This window comes from Magallana gigas, chromosome 8, assembly GCF_963853765.1.
Source record: "Magallana gigas chromosome 8, xbMagGiga1.1, whole genome shotgun sequence".
In the NCBI taxonomy this organism is placed as follows: domain Eukaryota; kingdom Metazoa; phylum Mollusca; class Bivalvia; order Ostreida; family Ostreidae; genus Magallana; species Magallana gigas.
The window spans coordinates 37,154,485-37,172,851 of record NC_088860.1 but is presented as its reverse complement, the minus strand read 5'-3'; the positions used below and the strand labels follow the sequence as shown (position 1 = coordinate 37,172,851).

The 18,367-nt window shown below is 34.0% G+C and overlaps 2 protein-coding genes across 2 annotated transcripts; one reads left to right on the top strand and one right to left on the bottom strand.

The window, feature by feature from the left end:
* The first annotated feature begins 560 nt into the window (after positions 1-560).
* On the top strand, positions 561-3,734 carry LOC105330807 (spidroin-2-like). The gene is given in 3 exon segments (NM_001305327.1): positions 561-599; positions 2,016-3,342; positions 3,650-3,734. A coding segment is annotated over 1 exon segment (1,302 nt). The 5' UTR covers positions 561-599; the 3' UTR covers positions 3,318-3,342; positions 3,650-3,734.
* A 3,140-nt stretch (positions 3,735-6,874) lies between these two features.
* LOC105332698 (xylulose kinase) lies at positions 6,875-18,344 on the bottom strand. The gene is made up of 20 exons (XM_066068303.1): positions 18,326-18,344; positions 16,179-16,280; positions 15,663-15,745; positions 14,602-14,671; positions 13,396-13,476; positions 12,894-12,980; positions 12,538-12,630; positions 12,212-12,313; positions 11,334-11,465; positions 11,038-11,097; positions 10,760-10,841; positions 10,314-10,354; positions 9,844-9,959; positions 9,500-9,615; positions 9,260-9,333; positions 8,705-8,801; positions 8,554-8,612; positions 8,074-8,161; positions 7,380-7,465; positions 6,875-7,019 (listed from the first exon to the last, which is right to left on the bottom strand). Exons 2-20 carry the CDS (start codon positions 16,230-16,232, stop codon positions 6,939-6,941), a joined length of 1,602 nt encoding a protein of 533 aa, XP_065924375.1. The 5' UTR covers positions 16,233-16,280; positions 18,326-18,344; the 3' UTR covers positions 6,875-6,938.
* Between the last annotated feature and the right edge of the window lie 23 nt (positions 18,345-18,367).

Below are 18,367 nucleotides of genomic sequence, written 5' to 3'. Positions count from 1 at the left end.
ATGATATGAATCAATTTTTAAAAAAAAATACCTTGACAAAGTCACTATATATACGTTATATAGACATTGTTATCAACAAGAAATAATTAATATAAATCAAAATAGTTGATTTGACCCGCTTCCGGTTATCTCTGAAGCTGAGAATTATGCAATGTATTTTTATGAATAATCTTAAATCTTTAGCAGTTCCACAGTCTTCTTGCACACGTTACAGCTCATCCCCACTGATAATGAAAAATAGTAGTCTTTTGCATGTTCAGATCATGTACTCTACATATTGCGGTATTACAAGGTGGGTACGATTGATGGATTAGCTCTTTCTGTTTTTCTTAATGGCATTGATGCTTCGCTTCGGAAAGAAAGATATACCGAACACATTAGCCAATTAACCATCTCTGGGTCAGTGATTGTCCTTTTACGAAAAACAAACGATGCATTAAAAGAAATTCGAAATGAAGAAACTCAATATAATTGGAGGCTGTCAAATGAATGACAGTCGAGTCATTCTTGAGAGGGCGTGGCTACTATATAAAACCTCTTTCCAGAACTTTTCTGCTGTCCACATTAGTTAGTAATCCTTGTCTAACGAAACCACGGGGGTAAGTTTTTACACAAATATATTTCCTAAGATTCCGTATTACAACGCTTCATTTATCGACTGCAGTATAAGTAACTAAAATTTTGAATTATGATATCAATAAGTAACTATAAGGATGGAGTGACATAGGGCCCCCAGTAAAAATGGAAAAAAAAATATTTATAAATTTCGGAATTTCTCTTTTTAGTCTGTGTGTACCTAACTTTTGATATATGCATTCTTATAGATTCCCTTTCCTTCCACATGAAAAATCATTTTCATGGGAGATTAAAAAAAGTTATTTATGATTGGGGTTACACTGCTTACATTCCATCTCTGCAGACGTTAAGCATCGCCCCATATATGGAAGCCTTTTAAAATACTGTTAACCTTTTACAATGTTACTCGTATGTGCCACGTGTATATCACGTGACATAGTTTTCCGTAAGCGTGTTCGACGTGACGTACATTACATGCAATTTACCTTCGTTTATAAGAAAACATTATTTGTAAGTTGTATTATCAACGGATTTCATATCTGATCGCTAGCCCTCCCCCCCCCCAAAAAAAATAGTGAGAATTCGGCGGCTAAATCCCCTCCCCAATTGGTAGTTCAGCGATAAATTAAGTCACGATTTGCTTTATAATAATTGAGAAATATTAATTATCTTGATTTAACATTTTTCTGATTGTCTCTGAAAAATGAATTTTGCTGGGGCACCATGTTTATACATGGATGTAAAATATGTTTCTTTTGATAAATAGAAGCATTTTAAAATTTGCTACAATCTTTTATTTTGCCTTATCAAGAAAACACGATCGAGTACCTCACGTTTTGTTTATAAATGTGTTGATGAAGCTTTTCTAGAGTTTGATGAAAATAATTGCATGATCTGCTTTAACTTTAAACTTTGACGGACAGTCTTCCATCCAGCTATATTAGTTGATTTGTACATATGATATATACATGTAGTTTGATATATTTCAAAAGGATGATAATCCTTTAACATATGAAAGATGCCCCTTTTTACACAATAAATTAAATAAATTATAGAAAATCTACCATGCCTTTAACAATTTTAAAACAAGAGTGAGTAACTATATGACATATTCTGATTTGATAGCTTGGATCGTTATTTATTATAATACAGGCATAATCGATAATTTTGCACACCTTGTAACAGTAACTTTCAGTCTGGTTTGTGACCCTTTCCTTCCAATGAATAGATTTGGTGGACCTTAATGCAAAAGCTGATGTGTACATGATAAGATATGAAGGAATTAAGGAAAACAATATATACCCATGACAAACAATGCACTCAGACACCTTTTCATATTCTAGAAAGAAATGGGGATGGAAGGGTTCGAGACTGTTGTCTGTTATCACTGGATATGCTATAAAACCCTTTGTAATTTCACTAACATTTTCTCTCTTCAGATGTCGTTACTGTGGTTCTGTGTGCTACTCCTAGTAGCGTCGGTTTGCGGCAACCCTCCCGAGGTCATCAACTTGGGGACACGCTTCATCCCCCGTTATCACAATCAATACTCGGATATTGTGGCCAGAATACTAAGAGCCCGAGGCATCCGAGTGTACTCGGTCCATGACGTCGGGGCCTTAACATCCACAACATTGAGCAGGCGCTTCTACGGTATCGGTGGGGACTCCTCTCTGGGTCTGGACAATACCTTCGTCAGAAGCTCTGTAGCTACTGGGAGGCCATCTATTACTTACGAGGAATTGTACGGCGGTGTGGATACATCCGATTTACCAGATGCAGCCGTTCCCCTTGTAGGCTCTACTTCGTTTCCGGGGCCATATGGGCCTGAAACAGGCGGACCTGGACCCTATGATCTAGGACCTATAGGAGATGGACCCGGACCATATGGACCTGGGCCCTATGGACCAGGAGACGGACCTGGACCCTATGGTCTGGGGCCAGATGGTGGATCCGGACCCTATGTACCAGGAGACGGACCGGGACCCTATGGTCTAGGGCCAGATGGTGGCTCCGGACCCTATGGACCAAGAGACGGACCTGGACCCTATGGTCTAGGGCCAGATGGTGGATCCGGACCCTATGGACCTGAATTAGATGGACCGGGGCCATATGATACTGGGCTAAGTGGATCTGGACTAAGTGGCTTTGGAACCGCTGGAGTCGAAATCGGTGGATCAGGTCTCTCGACTGCTGGACTTGGAGTAGATCGATTATATGATGAAAGCTATATTAATGGACCCCGCGGGACTGGGTTTGGTGATTTCGGTGGTCTAGATGGTGGGTTTTCAGCTTCATCGGGTTCTCTACTGACAGGAAGTTCTTCTATCTATCCAAGTACCTACTACGGACCCCTTTCAACAGGAGGTAGATCTTCCGTCTATGCGTCCTATCAGTCGACATCTCCCACATACACCGACTTATACAACAGACGATTCTCATCCGCCGAGCTTGGTGCTGGTGCTGGTGCTGGTATAGGATTAGACGGTGCCCTAGGGTCCGGCTTCTCGGCTACCAGTTCCTTTGTCGATACAACACCTTACTCCGGTCTTTCTAGCGCTGGGGCAGGTTATTCCGATGACTATGGTCTTGACGGTGGCCTAGGATATATGAGGCGCTACAGGAGTACTTACACTCTACCCGGGTACTCGTCTGTTCAACGAAGGATTAGGTATCTTCCGCGTCGTCAGTTCACCACCAGGGTAGTCAACTACCCTCCCACAGTGACCACCTACCAATAAGTCTGGTGCACTGGTCGTTAGACAGGTAATTATGTTAACATGGAGTAAAAGCATATAATACAAAGATGTAGGACTTGGTTAAGCAAAACGGAAAAAGGGAGGTGTCTCATATCAAATTAAAAATAATATTACACTTTTATTTTTTTTTTTTCAAGTAATATATGGTTGACAATATTAACTAATTTAAATTTTATCTAAAAAAAACTATGGTTATACTCAAAACTGTTTTCACATCCGGTAAAACCTCAAAGTAAAAGTTTCAAATATCTTTGCCACTGTATTTCATTTTTATGACGAATTATAAATTATATAATTTTTTTTATTATTTTCAGGAAGACGCAACTATAAATTCACATCTCTCATTTGTAAATAGACGCCCGAGGTTGAATAAATCATACATGCATTACTGGTAGCCAATATATTTTGTTGATGTTTTTTATTATAATATCGTATTTTTCCCAAGCATTTGATTGCTTAATTGCTGTCACATGACCATGCTACAAATTCTCATATAGACCCTTCAATTTTATACTAAAAATAGAAAATTTATAGACCTCAATATATTTAAAATAGATTTTCATGACAACATACTAGTTTTGACATTTCTGACATCGTGACGTAATAATAGCAAAATCAACATCTATACATTATGAACAAAATGTTTTACTATTATAAACTTGAAGAAAATGAAGAGAATAAGTTTTTGATTAATCATAATAAAACAGTTGTAGCCATTTGATATCGGTCAATGCATGGTTTTATAGACCTGATGAAAGTATATCAATCTCGGACTTCGTCCTATGTCGATAACAGGTCTATAAAACTAAAAAATATTGACCTCATCAAACGGCTAAAATTGTATATTATTAACGCGTGGGGGAATTTACACTAAATACGCGTAAGCTTAAAACAGCGTAAAATACCCCCGCGCGAATGGTATAAAAAAATCATAATTTTAATGGTGTTAACCACACGTCCGCGTATAAAATACCCACTCGTATTGATTGACTATGTAAAACGCGTACTTAACCACGAGCGTTTGTGACCACTTTTACAGTAAACTGGAATACATCTTTCGGAAACACTGTTGTGTGAAAAAATTGGTGTTCGATTTAATTTGACACAAGAAACAAATGGTACTAAACACAGTTTTATCTTATTTATTCTCTAAAAGTAATCAAATTCAGAATCAGGACAATACAAAAGTTAAAATTCTTGCAGTCAACATTTCTGGCATAAAGTATCATTTGTTAGAGGGTATATGTTTTTTTTATTATGAGAAAAAAAGTACATACTTTTCGCATATATGTTAATTCTATAAATTGTAGGCATGCGCAATGAATCGGTCATAAGTACAAGTAGTATTTAAAATGACTACCGGTATTTACTGAATGAATTTAAGCAGTATAAAATAAAAGAATTTCGAAATTCTTACAATACAAAGATAAAGAATGAGTGCTCATCAGGAAAAACTCGGTCAAAAATGTATAGTATGTATACATGGTTAATGCGTACATGTATTTACAGAAAATAAGCCGTGGTTGAGAAAGTTTTTTTTAATAGGACGAAACACTCACATGTGCATTTATACCGCATCGGTCAGGCAGGTACGTAGCATCGTTTTTGAAAGGGGGGGGGGGGGCAGACACATCCAAAAATTTTTGACAAGCAAAAAAAAAATTCAATATTTTCATATCACCTCCCCTTTGAGGGGGAACTGACTTTTCATTTGAACAAACTTGAAAGTATTTTCCCAAAGGCGATTTTTGTCAAGCTTAGTTGAGATTGAAACAGCTCATCTAGAGAAACATAGGTAATCACAGATTACAAAGCTCACTGAGACGATGCATCACCTTTATGAGGCATGATCTTTATGAGACCACCTTTATCATATTATATGAAAATCATAATTAATGATCTTGGATACTGTTTGACACAATATCATATGTTAGAAAATAGTTTGAATGTATACAATAATTTCATAAGGTATTGTAAGATACTATATTTATCAATATATTAATATAGAATACGATTTTCCATCCTATCATACCATACAATACGTATAATGTTACACAATATGATACTGTAGTATAAAATGATACAATATGATATCACACATATGATATGACATTTTATCAATACATGTATATGATATTGTATCATATAATTTAATATGGTATTGTATCATGTTAATATACATTCTTGCTTCACCTCGCCATCTATGAGATTGATCAACCCAATAAGTCAGTAACTAACCTAAAAAGTAATAATACAATATCATATCATACAATATTGTATCATATGAAACAATATTACATATTACAATATTATATGATACATACTTCGTCTCAGTGAGCTAAAACCAAAGTTGATAATTTTTAGTGTGACATGACACATATCATATAATACTATATGTGTATTGTATTATATTGCATCATATGATACCATATTTTATCCTGTGGTAATTTAAAAGAACAATATTGTATCATATGATATTTTGTTTTCCCTCAGACTGTAAATGCCTCTCTTTCATTTGTTCAAAAATGACTTGAGACAAGATATATCTCTATGTCTGTTTTAATATTCACCAAAATGGTCAACACTGCCCACTCTTATCAAAATTTCATAATACATGTATTTAACACAGAAACTGTGTTCCAAACATTCTTTGGAGTAGTTACCCTCTGGAATTACTTTTAAATTAGAGTAGTTGCCTTTTGAATTGATGTCACATTATTGTGTCTGAAGCAGAATATAATGACAGCAATTAGATTTGTTAAAACTCTTTGCAGAAAAGGGAGAAAATGTTAAAAAATCAAATAGCAAGGGAGTAAGGATGCAGAGAAAATTTTTAAAGACTGAGCATTTCAGAGGTGAAAAATGATAATTTTGAAGAGTTTAATTGTTGAAAATTGTTCAGCAATTTTTACATGAATTTGTGTAGACATTCGCTTTTTGTGAAAAAAAACCAAACAAACCAGTATAGAGCAATGCTTAATTGTTCTTTTAATTTTCTGCATGGTTAGACAATTAACCTCAAGCCTTAAGACCAAAGTTATACTTGCCCTGAATTTGTGGCAAGCAAATGTGAACATAAAATGGAATACATCTTTCGGTAACCATGGTGTGATGAAATTCATGCTCGATATAATTTGATATTCGAAAGAAACGGTAAACAGTTGATAAATTTGTTTCTAAAATTAATTTAATTCATATTAATGGAATAGCAAATCATTCTTTAAGTATTTTTTATTAATTCTTTTACAAAGTGTTTAGTTTTAAGCAATTGCATGATTAAATTTGTATTAATTTTGCATCATACACAATTAGAACGAGGTATCCTTGTTGGTAAATAAAAGTAGGTTTAATACCTTTACCAAGTTTAAAGAAAATAAGTAGAGAGAAAGAGAGAGAGAGAGAGAGAATAATTTCATCAATTCTTGTTTTCACAATTAACATTTATTATCTACAGAATAGTATAACAAATGTATGTATATAATTACATGTAATCAAAAAAACATGAATGAGAGTAGTCCATTTTCATAAAGTGTTAAAGAATGAAACACACTCAAGATATAGCACCATGATTCATCAAAACATCATTGTCAAAATTTATATACGTCACTGTCCGTGTATCAGGTACTGTTGACTGCCTAAAGCTTGCTCTAGCTTTCTGTATCTGATTCCAAGTTCCTTGTATACCTGTGGGTAAATATTAAAATGTAAAATAGAATTCAGAAATTAAAATAGACATGTAACAAAATCAACCTCTGTCTCTCTCTCTCTCTCTCTCTCTCGATCACTACAAAAAAAATAATGAAATTTCATAGCCGATTTACCGTAACAGTTATAAATGCACCAAAAATAGAGTCCATAATTATAATAGTATAGATGAATCTACTTTAAATGTCATTTTAAGTTGTAAACCATAAAACTATTAGTAGATTAACAAATAAAAAAATCCATTTAGTCTACAAACAGGAACTGCTTACACTAACATTTTTTAATCAAATGTACATCAGTTCAGACATATCTGTCCTTCCCTGCCCTGCCCTTACTAACCTGACTAGCGCCCTCTGTGGGTCGGGCCACACACTCTGGCTGCGGATGATTCAGAACAACATCAGAGAAGTCACAGCCTTCCAGCCCTTCAAACCAAGATAAACGGAACTGACTTGAAATAATTGATAGTCAGTTACTTCAGACATGTTTTCCTTAACACTGACATTCTTACTAGATACCCTTCAGTCTCCCCTCACATACAAAATGCAGCTACATTTTACCTTTCATTGAAAAGAATACCCCCAGAAGTTGCCAAAGACCTAATAATGTTGGTTTATGGCAAATATTTTTGATAAGATACTCTGATGAGGCAATTCTTTATACTCAAGATTCTCTCTTTGAAACTTGTTGAAGCCATAATCAAGAGTTATGGGAATATTGCAAAAGCGCAATCCCAGTACATGCTCCCAACTTCCATCCCTTTAATTATTTAAACTAAAAATTATTTTTTTTTTCTTGATAGGATACCATCCCTGTCTGGAGACATTTATTTTCAATCAGTACAGTATTGTTTAAGGTACATCGACTCTGGGATACTTGAGATAATTTTTCACTCTGATAAATGACTTTTTCTCTTTCTCTCAGAAGTAATGTAAATGAATAAGTTCAAAGGCATTTGGAATTTGCCAGGAGACGAATTTATAGCTCATGCAGATTGACCAGTAGAGAACACATAATATCCTTTGATACTCACCATGTTTTGCTCTGTAACAGGATCCCAGGGCAGCCGAGTTCGGGATGTCGCTGACGAAAACCGGTGCACCAAAGACGTCTGAAATAACCTGTGAAATGAAATGAATTTCAGAGTTGTTGAAATGTTCTAATCATACCACAAGACAATTCATCCAACAATGTGAAAAGTTCTGTCAAACCAGATACAAATATGGATGTGCGTAAAGATATCTAAAGAGTTTCACTTCCTCATTGGTTAATTGAGAATCAATAAATAAATATTCATATGAAATAGAAAAGTTAAATGAGCTAGCCCATGGTAAGCAATGTGTAAGTGTATGTGAGACTGGCCATGGGTTTCTGATAATGATTTTTACTCTTTCATAAATCATTCCTAGACTCTGAGACATCCACATTCATATTGAACTACTTGAAATATATCTACTTTTACAATGTAGATCAGTAGGCATTCTCTGAATTTTTCTGTAAAATCTTTTCTCACCTGTAAGATGGCCCTATTCAGAGAGGCCCCTCCTGTGGCCAAAATCCGAGTGTCAGGACCTGTCAATCAAAAATTTTGTATATCAATCGAACCTTAACTAAAAAAATCATTTCAGAGTCATGTGAGAGTCATGTGGCTTGTGGACTCATACCAATATGCATTCCCCTCAGCTCCATGTAGAGTTTCCGTGCCATCATCTGGCTCTCGATCACAGCACGAACTTCTACTTCAGGTGGAAATGAAGACACCTGTACAACAGATGCAAATGCTTGTCACCACAAACATTAAATAAGTGTGAATAAGTGTTCATACTTCTTCAATGCATCCAACCAATTATCAAATATTGCGAGGGGGGGGGGGGGGGGATTGGGTCATAAGGTACATGTATTTAGTGCAATGAATTGACCAGTCCCCATTGTACCATGTATTGGTAGGCCGGTAGCATCAAACAAAAATTCAGTTGAAGATAGAAGACCACCAATATTAATATACTTAAGCTTTATATAAATCTGCACTTAAAATTACAACATCATTACAGTGACAATATTGAGGGCGGGTAAGGATTGGTAACAGATTCATTACTTTCAAATGATAATTTTATCTATCATATTAACCTGTTCATATTACTCCTGGTAATAATTTCAAGATATGGTATATTCATCTGTTTAAATCAATCATATTTATCAGTACTGTAGTTAATATTTACCTTTTGATCAGCACTGTCAAAGCGGAAAATTCCCTGAACTAGTGGCTGAATCTCCATCACATCAAAGTAAATTCCTGCAAACAAAAAACTGTTAAAGACCTTCATCAATGCTTCTATAAAAATATCTTAGTGTAATATACCAGCATTTCACCTACACACCTATGTATTTCAAGAACACATGAAGTGCAGTGAAGATGTATTTCCAGAATAATAAGCTTGCGAAATTGACATTAATTTTACCAATATTTCCGTTGTTTCCTGTGGGTGTTTTTGTTAGGTATTCAGAAAACTTCTCCCATGAGCCCTCAGCACAGTCGTCCTTAATTCTCTCTCGGGTGAGAGATCCATTTTTAAAGCTGGACAACAAAGGAACGAAGAAATCAGTATCAAATTATGCTATAAACCGTATTTTACTTTACTTTCATTTTGAAAACAGAATTGCAATACTTCTTTTAAAACCAAAGATTTATCCAAATATTTTACTGACATTTATATCATATTTTTGAAAAAATACATCCGAAGTTTTCAAAAAATATTAACTTATTTTTTTTAAGCAAAAGGAATACAATCAGTTCTGTATTCACCAAACAAGAGACATGTATGTGTCACAGTCGATGGGGTTAACGAAAATGTGACCTTCCAACTCTGCATTTTGCCGTGGTAACCAAGAGAAGACAGTGTCACTGGATCCCAGACTAATCTATGTCAAAACAGGATTTACATGTAATTTTAAAAAAAGTTAGGTTGTAAATAAAACATATTTCAGAATTTTGAGGATTTTGTAACATGTTATCAGCTAAGAGAATTCATAATACAAGCATTGCCAATGCAATATAAATGTTATATTTGGTGTAAATGTCAAGTTTATGGTCAGTCAGTTACATTGTAAATATATGCAGGTGAATAATTAAGGGATGCCTTCTTCTCAGCATTGAGCATAATGTACTCTTGTTTCAACTTACATTATTCCGAAATATAGATTGACCTTTTGTTCAGGTGAGTTGGTCAATTAAGCTTTGAATCTAATGTAAAAACCACAATACAGGGTACTTACTATTGCATCTCCTAGTTTTGGAGCCACTCCAGCTAAAGATGCTTAAAGTGAAAAACAAACTAATGAAATATATATACTTAATCAAATATAATGAGGTGTTTTCCGAAGTATTGCTTCCACTGAGGGGATCTCACAAATCAAAATCCAATTTCATTGATAGCATTAGAATTTTAGATTTGACAACTTTAAGATGTGTTTAATTCAATTATGTAAAAATCTAAAAATGTGTTAAAACTGCCATAAGCACTATTTTTTCATGGCCGCTTTTATATGTTTAATAAATGTTATAAATATGATTAATTTAGCAACAAAATAAAATCCCACAAAAGCATTGTAAAACACAAATCCCCCAAATTTCATCTCCAAGATAATTTCAGCTTGCACAATAACACAGCCAACAGTACCAGTAAGTTTTAATTTGTGTAAATTTTCCTGCTCTCATTTACCTGGGTTGTCTCCAGTAAAAGCTATGACCTTACAGTTTGGACTGAAGTTGTATCGTCCAATCAGAAACTGGCTAACATTTCCCTGCAATGAACAGTGTTATAAACACGATCAAATGCATTAATTTTTATATTTACATGTATTTTTTGTCCAACAGTTGTAGAAAACTAAAGAAAACACTAGCTAGTAACTGAAATGTATGCTAGAGCTGTATACTAGTATGTAGACAGTCATGTGCTATGATGTAAATCGGTCTGCATTTATAAATCTATAAACTTACAACAATTTGCTTGGAGGGAACTGGTTCTCCTAGCTTTGAACTCAAGTCTTCTCCACAGGCCTTTAAAAAAAAAGATGAATTAACTGGCTCGATCCATTAGAAGAATTTTGTACAAATAGACTTCGATAACTGACTTCAAATTTTCAATATCTCATTATCCACAAAATATTTTGGAACCAAAGCACAAAAATTTGCAAGTGCAGAAAAAACCCATTTATTCAATAGTATGGTTAGGCAATGACTTTCAATATTCAATCTATTGCTTTATGCTAGAGAGGATAATTAACTCATCAAACCTCTAAACACTCTGGTGACCATTTCTTGGTTGTAATATCCAGAAGGTTCATTCCCGACCCATCACTTAAATCGATTGGTGCATAGTCTCCAATCAGCAGAGAGGCTGCAAAGCTACTGACCAATGATATCCTCTGGGAAAAAAAATCAAATAACTCAATGGCCTATTTTTTACACCATGGATCAACAAATCAGTTACTATATCCTTTACTATATTTTTAATTCAAACACATCTGTAGAACTAGTTATCCTAATTATGTACTGTACATCTTAGAGAGACTAGCTTTAATTTGAATTGCCAACCCAAACCACTCTTGTCAAAATGATCTGGAGTCTAAACATTATATACACTGTAACTATCTCTCTGTGTTCTTGGAGGGTTTTGTCTATGAAGTGTCAACACATTTTCTAAATGTTGATGTGTATAATGTTTCTCTATGTCTAATATGTACTGCGGTGATTTTGCCTTTGGTAAATTGTATGTGTTCATGCATTGTTTAAGTGTATGCATAATGTTAAGAGTTCATTCACTGTCCAAGTGTCTATCAACTGTTATAAATGTATATAATATTAGTTTCTTAGTGGCTACTCCTTGTCTAAGATTTTACTCATTGTCTAAGTGTCTATTCATTGTTTTAGTGCCTATTACTTGTCTAATAGTCTTTACAATGTCTGTGTGATCTTCTGTCTCTATTTGTCTAAGTGTCTATACGCAGTGTCTACAATGTCTACACTATGTACCTCAGACTACCTCTGTATCTTTTTGTCATAGTGTCTATACACTGTCTCAGTGTCTACAATATCTACACTGTGTACCTCTGTATCTTTTTGTCATAGTGTCTATACACTGTCTCAATGTCTACATTGCTTATACTACTACCTCAGTGTCTTTGTACTCTGAGGGTCTCGTCTGGGAAATCTTCATGATCTGGTTTCCAGTGTACCTCTCAAACCCACGGGATCCAGTGATCTCTGCCAGTCTCTGTACACAGTACATCAACACGTAATGTTGTATAAAAAAGGAAAATTGATGATCTGCTGGAATGGTTCATGACCAATTTAATAATACATGTATCTATATGTATTTTTGCCTATATCAATGAGAGAGAAAGACACTGATGAACAAACAGAGAGAGAGAGAATGAGAGAGAGAGAGAGAGGAGAGAGAGAGAGACAGACAGACAGACAAACACAGAGAGAGAGTACCAGAGGTCGTCCAACTTTCTCCTCTAATTCCCTACAATTTTTGGTTGTGCTAGCATCCATCCATATTGGTGAATCAGGGACTGAGAAACAGTTCTATAAGGAAATAAAAACATAAAATCATGTCATTCATGGCATTGGATTGCATGCATAAGCATTACAGTTAATCTACTTGTCACACCATATTTTTTTACAATGAACTACACAGTACTACAGGTGTATACTCATATTAGGTTTACCACTTAATCAAATCAGGAATTTTAAATAAGAAATATTTAATCAAAATGTGAAGGAATCTTATCTTCGATCATCAAAAGAGTTGCTGGTTACGAATACATTGATCACCCTAGATACGGTACCTGTAGCTGTTGATGAAGGGTCGTCTTCTCACTAAGATTTCTCAGAATCTGAGCACTTCCTGATCTCCAGTACACACTTCCATGTTGCTATTTTATCAAAGTTAAAGAGATTTGTAAGTGAACAAGGGAAGATACTAAAAATCATCAAATTTAATTTAAACCTTTTATTCAAATATTGACCATGTTAATTTGTCAAATTTCTTTAAATTATCATTTTTTTTTTTTTACTAATTTCTACATGTTTGGAGGTTGAACATTTAAATGCATAAGTGCAGATTTAAGCCTTACAGATCACCCAAAAATTAAACTTTCTGAATTTGATGCATTTTTTTTGCATGAACCGGAAAGTATATTGTTATTAAAATTTATCATTAGCTAATTTTTTAGTGTGGTTCCTGTATTTGTGAATCAAACGTGTAAATCTATGAGAGAAGTATGTTTATGAATTCACACCTGTTTAGTATAATAGTTAATACCTGAGTTTTTTATGTATCATACTCACCTGACCAGCACCTGACACACCAGCCACCTTGTCGAACGGGAAACCATCCTTCTTCATCTTATCCAGAAGTAGGTCAAAGGCCTGTCAATTTGAAAGCAAATTGTCCTCAGAATTCTTAATTAACAAATATTAATTGTCCTAAAATTAATAGCAAATTGTCCACAAAACTTATACATAAAAGTATGTCCTCAAAATCAGCACACAAATACAGTGAAAATTTTGCATCATTCTTCATTCCGAAGTAAACATCCACATTACTTATGCATTTTGATATTTAATCAATATCTTAACTTGTTAATGTAACGGACCACTTTTTATTTCAAAATTTGTCCAGAAATCATGGCATCACGATTGCTGGTGTATATATGACATTTAGTAAAGCCTTAATTTATACAGCATTGAACAATTTTTTGTGAAATTAATTTAAATATATAGACTTATCAATATTTTTACAAATTTCTGGAAGATTCTCAGTCCAGTAACGACTCCAGTTCAATGAAACTTCACTATTGAGATTTGTATGTCACTAATGTCGGAATTTCTGGCGTCGTGTGTCATTCAAAGTGTTCAACGGTATTAAGTATCTGCATCCAGATTCTCAGTAGAGAGAGTTCCACTTTATCTGATAGCAGTTACACTGTATTTCTAAAACTCCTAGACTTAAGTATCCATCCTCATGCAAAGAATGAAAAAAAAATTGTCTCCTAGATGACACATATATCGATTGAGTTTTCACACAGGTCGAGGTCCAGTTGTTATGATCACTTGCAAAGTTTGTGGAAAGTCAGGGTTGGGTTAAATCAAGATTACAATAGACTTAAAGCCACATTAAAAAAAAAAGTGGGGTTTCAATGCCTAGCTGACTTAGAGTTTAAAATTTTAGTCAATATGTAGTAATCTTGCCAAACCGTACATAAGTCATGAAGATACTGTTTTTTCATCAAACAATTTTTTATAGGTGGTCCAAGTTGAGCTTCTCAAATCAAGCAGCACTCAAAGCAAATATTATGGCTCTTTCGGATGAGAACAGTTAGACAAAACCAAACCCCTCACGGCTCAATGGCCCTTTATAAACCCTGGGGTCATGAATTGACCTAAATTGCATAGCCATCCACCGTGATCAACAGGAATTTGGTGATGTCTCAATATATAAGCAAAAGAAACTCAAAGAAACCTTACACAGGAACACATGGGACATAATCTTACCTTGACCCACATAATAGTAGGGGCAGTAACTGTGACCTGATCATCATGGATATGGACACCTCCCTGTGTTCTGAAAGCATAATTGCATAATCGATTTACTGTTAATTCCTAATTAAATGCGAGGAACTAATATCCGCGTAAAATCGCGAGAAGCCCGTCTCGCGAATTTTAAAATCTCGCTTTTTAATTTTCAAACATATGTAAACTACATGAAACTATGCTAAAATTTCGACATTCGTGATTATGTTCTCGCGATTTGATGGAAAACAGTCGAATCGCGGAATTAAGTACTCGCGTAAAATAAGGAATCTACAGTATTGCTCAAATATTTAATGAAAATCTTCATTTAAATTAATACCTATATAACTCATTAAATGCTTCAAACTTATAATTTATTGATTCTCCTCTCCACCGTTTAATCTAAGGGAAATTGTGTAATAAATAGATATGTAATACATGAAAACTACATGTAATAGATTTAAGAAATAAATCAATTAAATAAGATTTTCCAAAATTATATAATCTGTTAGTTTAAGTTTTGCTGCATCATTTGCAAGGGGAAATAACTCAATTTCATATTTTCTCTTTTTGAAAATGAGTTATTCCCCTTTTCAATACAAAGGGAAAAAATTAATGTGGGAGTGGCATGACTACATGAAATAAAAAAATATGCCAATCCACATTAATCATTATTATCTTGTGGGTCTTAACTTTTCATGTTGTTTGCAAATTAATGCAAAATCCCAATAGAATTTTTATTTCTGGCTGTGTATTATAATTGAAACCTGAAACAAAAGAGGGTGCATTTCAAACCAGAAAAAAGGGATGCTTTTCATTCATTTCTATATAGTAAATGAATGTTTAGTTTTGGCATCTATGTATTTTATTAATTATTGATCGAAATATTAAGGAAAAAGTGGTGGAATCATACACTTAAGAAAAGTTTATTATCTGCATGAATTTCTCTCCTGATTTACATTCATAAATATTATTTAAAGTGTATTATATTTATGATTATAAGATGTACATTTCATGCATGCATGGCACATCCGATCACTTACTTGTACTCTGGTAAATCTGTATCAAATTTGACGGCAGTCTCATTTACAATTTTCAGGGCATCATTTATAGCAACTGCTTTGATCTTCGAATAAAAAAAAAGTATGTATGAAGATGAGCTGAATGTCAAAACAGATTCACAATATAGAAAAAATGGATTTAATTGTAGATGGACAAGTATAGAGAGAGTTTTAATAATTTATATTGAATCAGCTGAGAACATACCAGTATTAGTTATTTATGTCTCTGACAGAGATAAATGAAAATGCAGTTTTGCAAAGTTAAGAGAGAGAGAGAGAGAGAGAGAGAGAGAGAGAGAGAGAGAGAGAGAGAGAGAGAGAGAGAGAGAGAGAGATTCAACTCCCAATAAGATCCGCCTCCCTTTTTGGATCGGGATCGGTATGTAAGACCTAAACTGGAACTTTACGAACGTTCAGTTTACCATGTTTACTGCAGTGCAAAGAATGTGCACTGAGATAAAATTGTCCATGTTCGCTTTTATATGAAACATGACTTACTTGTTGAGTACTGAAATCAAGTCCAAGAAACAGCCTCTCAGATCTGGCGTCCATCGTTATCTGTTTCTCCCGATATCTAGGTCATCCTGCATTGATTATATTCTGGAAAAGAGGACCCGAAAGGGGTTTAAAAATGCAATATTTATTTTATAAACAAATTTCAATTCTTTTGAACAATTACAATCAACCGTATTTTTTTTCCCTCTGTATGGTAAGTTTTCTATTAATATTATTTCAGTCTGCTTAAAGTCAAACTTCTATTTTGACGCAACAAATCAAAATGAAAGGAGCTTGTGAGGGATTGGATTTTAATTATTAGACTAATATATCATTTGTAGTTTGCCCTTCTCCCCTTAAAATACTGCTAATCAAGTTTCAAGTTTCAGGAGACTCAGTATTTATTTAACTTTGCAAAAATAAATAAATAAAACTGTTGTGCGCAATTTCGTTGCTCAACCATTGGTTGGTTGTTTAAAATGCATGCATGGTGTGCATGGTGTCACCCCCCCCCTTCCCGAAAATAGAAAATAGTATTTAAAAAGAATAAATAGGTCTATATAGAGTATATAGCTACCATGCAGTGAACATCATTTATTACGGACGTACATGCTCTTTGTAAAAAAAAAAAAATAGAACAAAAATATCCCAGATTAGAAATCTTTTTAAAATTACAAAAAGTAAAGTTTCAATATACATGCATACGGTATAATATACTTTAATATGTACTGTTCGATTGATTCGTGCGCACCTTAATAAATCAATCCTAGAAATAAGAAATTCATGTTTAAAGTTTAAAAGAAATATTAGAATTTATTATTACATTATTAATAACAATTCACATTTATGTATGTGCATGTACGCAAACTTTTTGACAAAGGAAAAGTGCACGGGGAAGACCCATATCCATGGCTATATACTCAAACAAAAAAACATTATATATAAGACAAATGCAGCCTTTCAAATACATGTATATGGTGTGATCATGCATGAATCTTTTCATTATAACAATAATTGGATTAAGAAAACTCAAAGGTTAGGAGATCAGTTTTTACAAAAATGGCATAATTGCTATTTTAAAAAAATCCTCTTTGGGAAATATATATAGAGAATTTATAAAAACAATTAAATTTAGAATTTGAATGTTTACAAAAATACTAGTAAACCTAAGAATTTACAAATCATCACCTTCCAGTTATGGAAGTAGGAGCAGTGTACAAAGAACGGAAACGAACATACACTTTACGTACATATGTATATATATTTACATCTCCCAAGTATTATTCCCTCTATTTCTTACGGAAACTTGAAGTTAATTCATAGCTTTATAGAAACAGCCAGAATGAAATCTACACGCCCCATTTATCGATTGGTCGAAATCTACGGCGACTGAAGCTGACAAGAAAATGACAGGACAGATATCGACACGCCCTGTTTATCGATTGGTCCAACCCTATAGCGACCTGGGAAATATCACGGACTGCACGAAATAATCATGACGATGTCAGATCGACTCAAAGTCTCACAGGAGACGATTTGGCTGTTTCTTTTAGCTAACTTACTTACGTACATCAACAGTAATTTAGTGAATTTTACTTACTTTTCCTAATCAATTTATCGATTAGCTTAAAGAAAGATGTTAATATAAACAATAAAATGCTTTCTTTGATGATTCATTCCGGTTATGAAGGTCGTTATGTATTTTTTCTGCAATGTCACTACCTTCATATCCCGAATGAATCATCAAAGAAAGCATTTTATTGTTTAAATATTGTAAAGCTGTTGTAACAAAATTGGCGAGGAATTTCATTTTATTTATATTGCAAAGCATTGTGAAATTCACGTTGTCACTTTTTATCTAAAGTTAGTATACCGTTTTTCTCCTAATATTAGAGAGTTTACTGAAATCGTATGACGGCATTTAAAAAAAAAAAATCCAAATTCAGTAAATTCAGTCATGGAGTTATAGTTACTGCATGTACGTCCTGTTTAGACTACCAACATAGATATGTTTGTATCTAAAGGTACCGTATATTAGAGGGTTATGTCAATCCCAAGAAAAGTCTGAATAATGGATTTACATGCAATTTAAGTAAAAAAAAATAAAAAATTGAACCCCCCCCCTTCCTGAAAAAAATAAATAAACATACCTTGGAAAATTTCTCGAATACACACCTGACACACCTGTAATA

Coding starts and splice junctions, on each gene's coding strand:
- LOC105332698 (XM_066068303.1), bottom strand. CDS start 16,232: ATGGACGCCAGATCTGAGAGGCTGTTTCTTGGACTTGATTTCAGTACT. Junction 9,334..9,499: donor AGGAAACAACGGAAATATTG/GTAAAATTAATG, acceptor TTTTGTTTGCAG/GAATTTACTTTGATGTGATG. Junction 8,613..8,704: donor GCTGAGGGGAATGCATATTG/GTATGAGTCCAC, acceptor TTTGATTGACAG/GTCCTGACACTCGGATTTTG.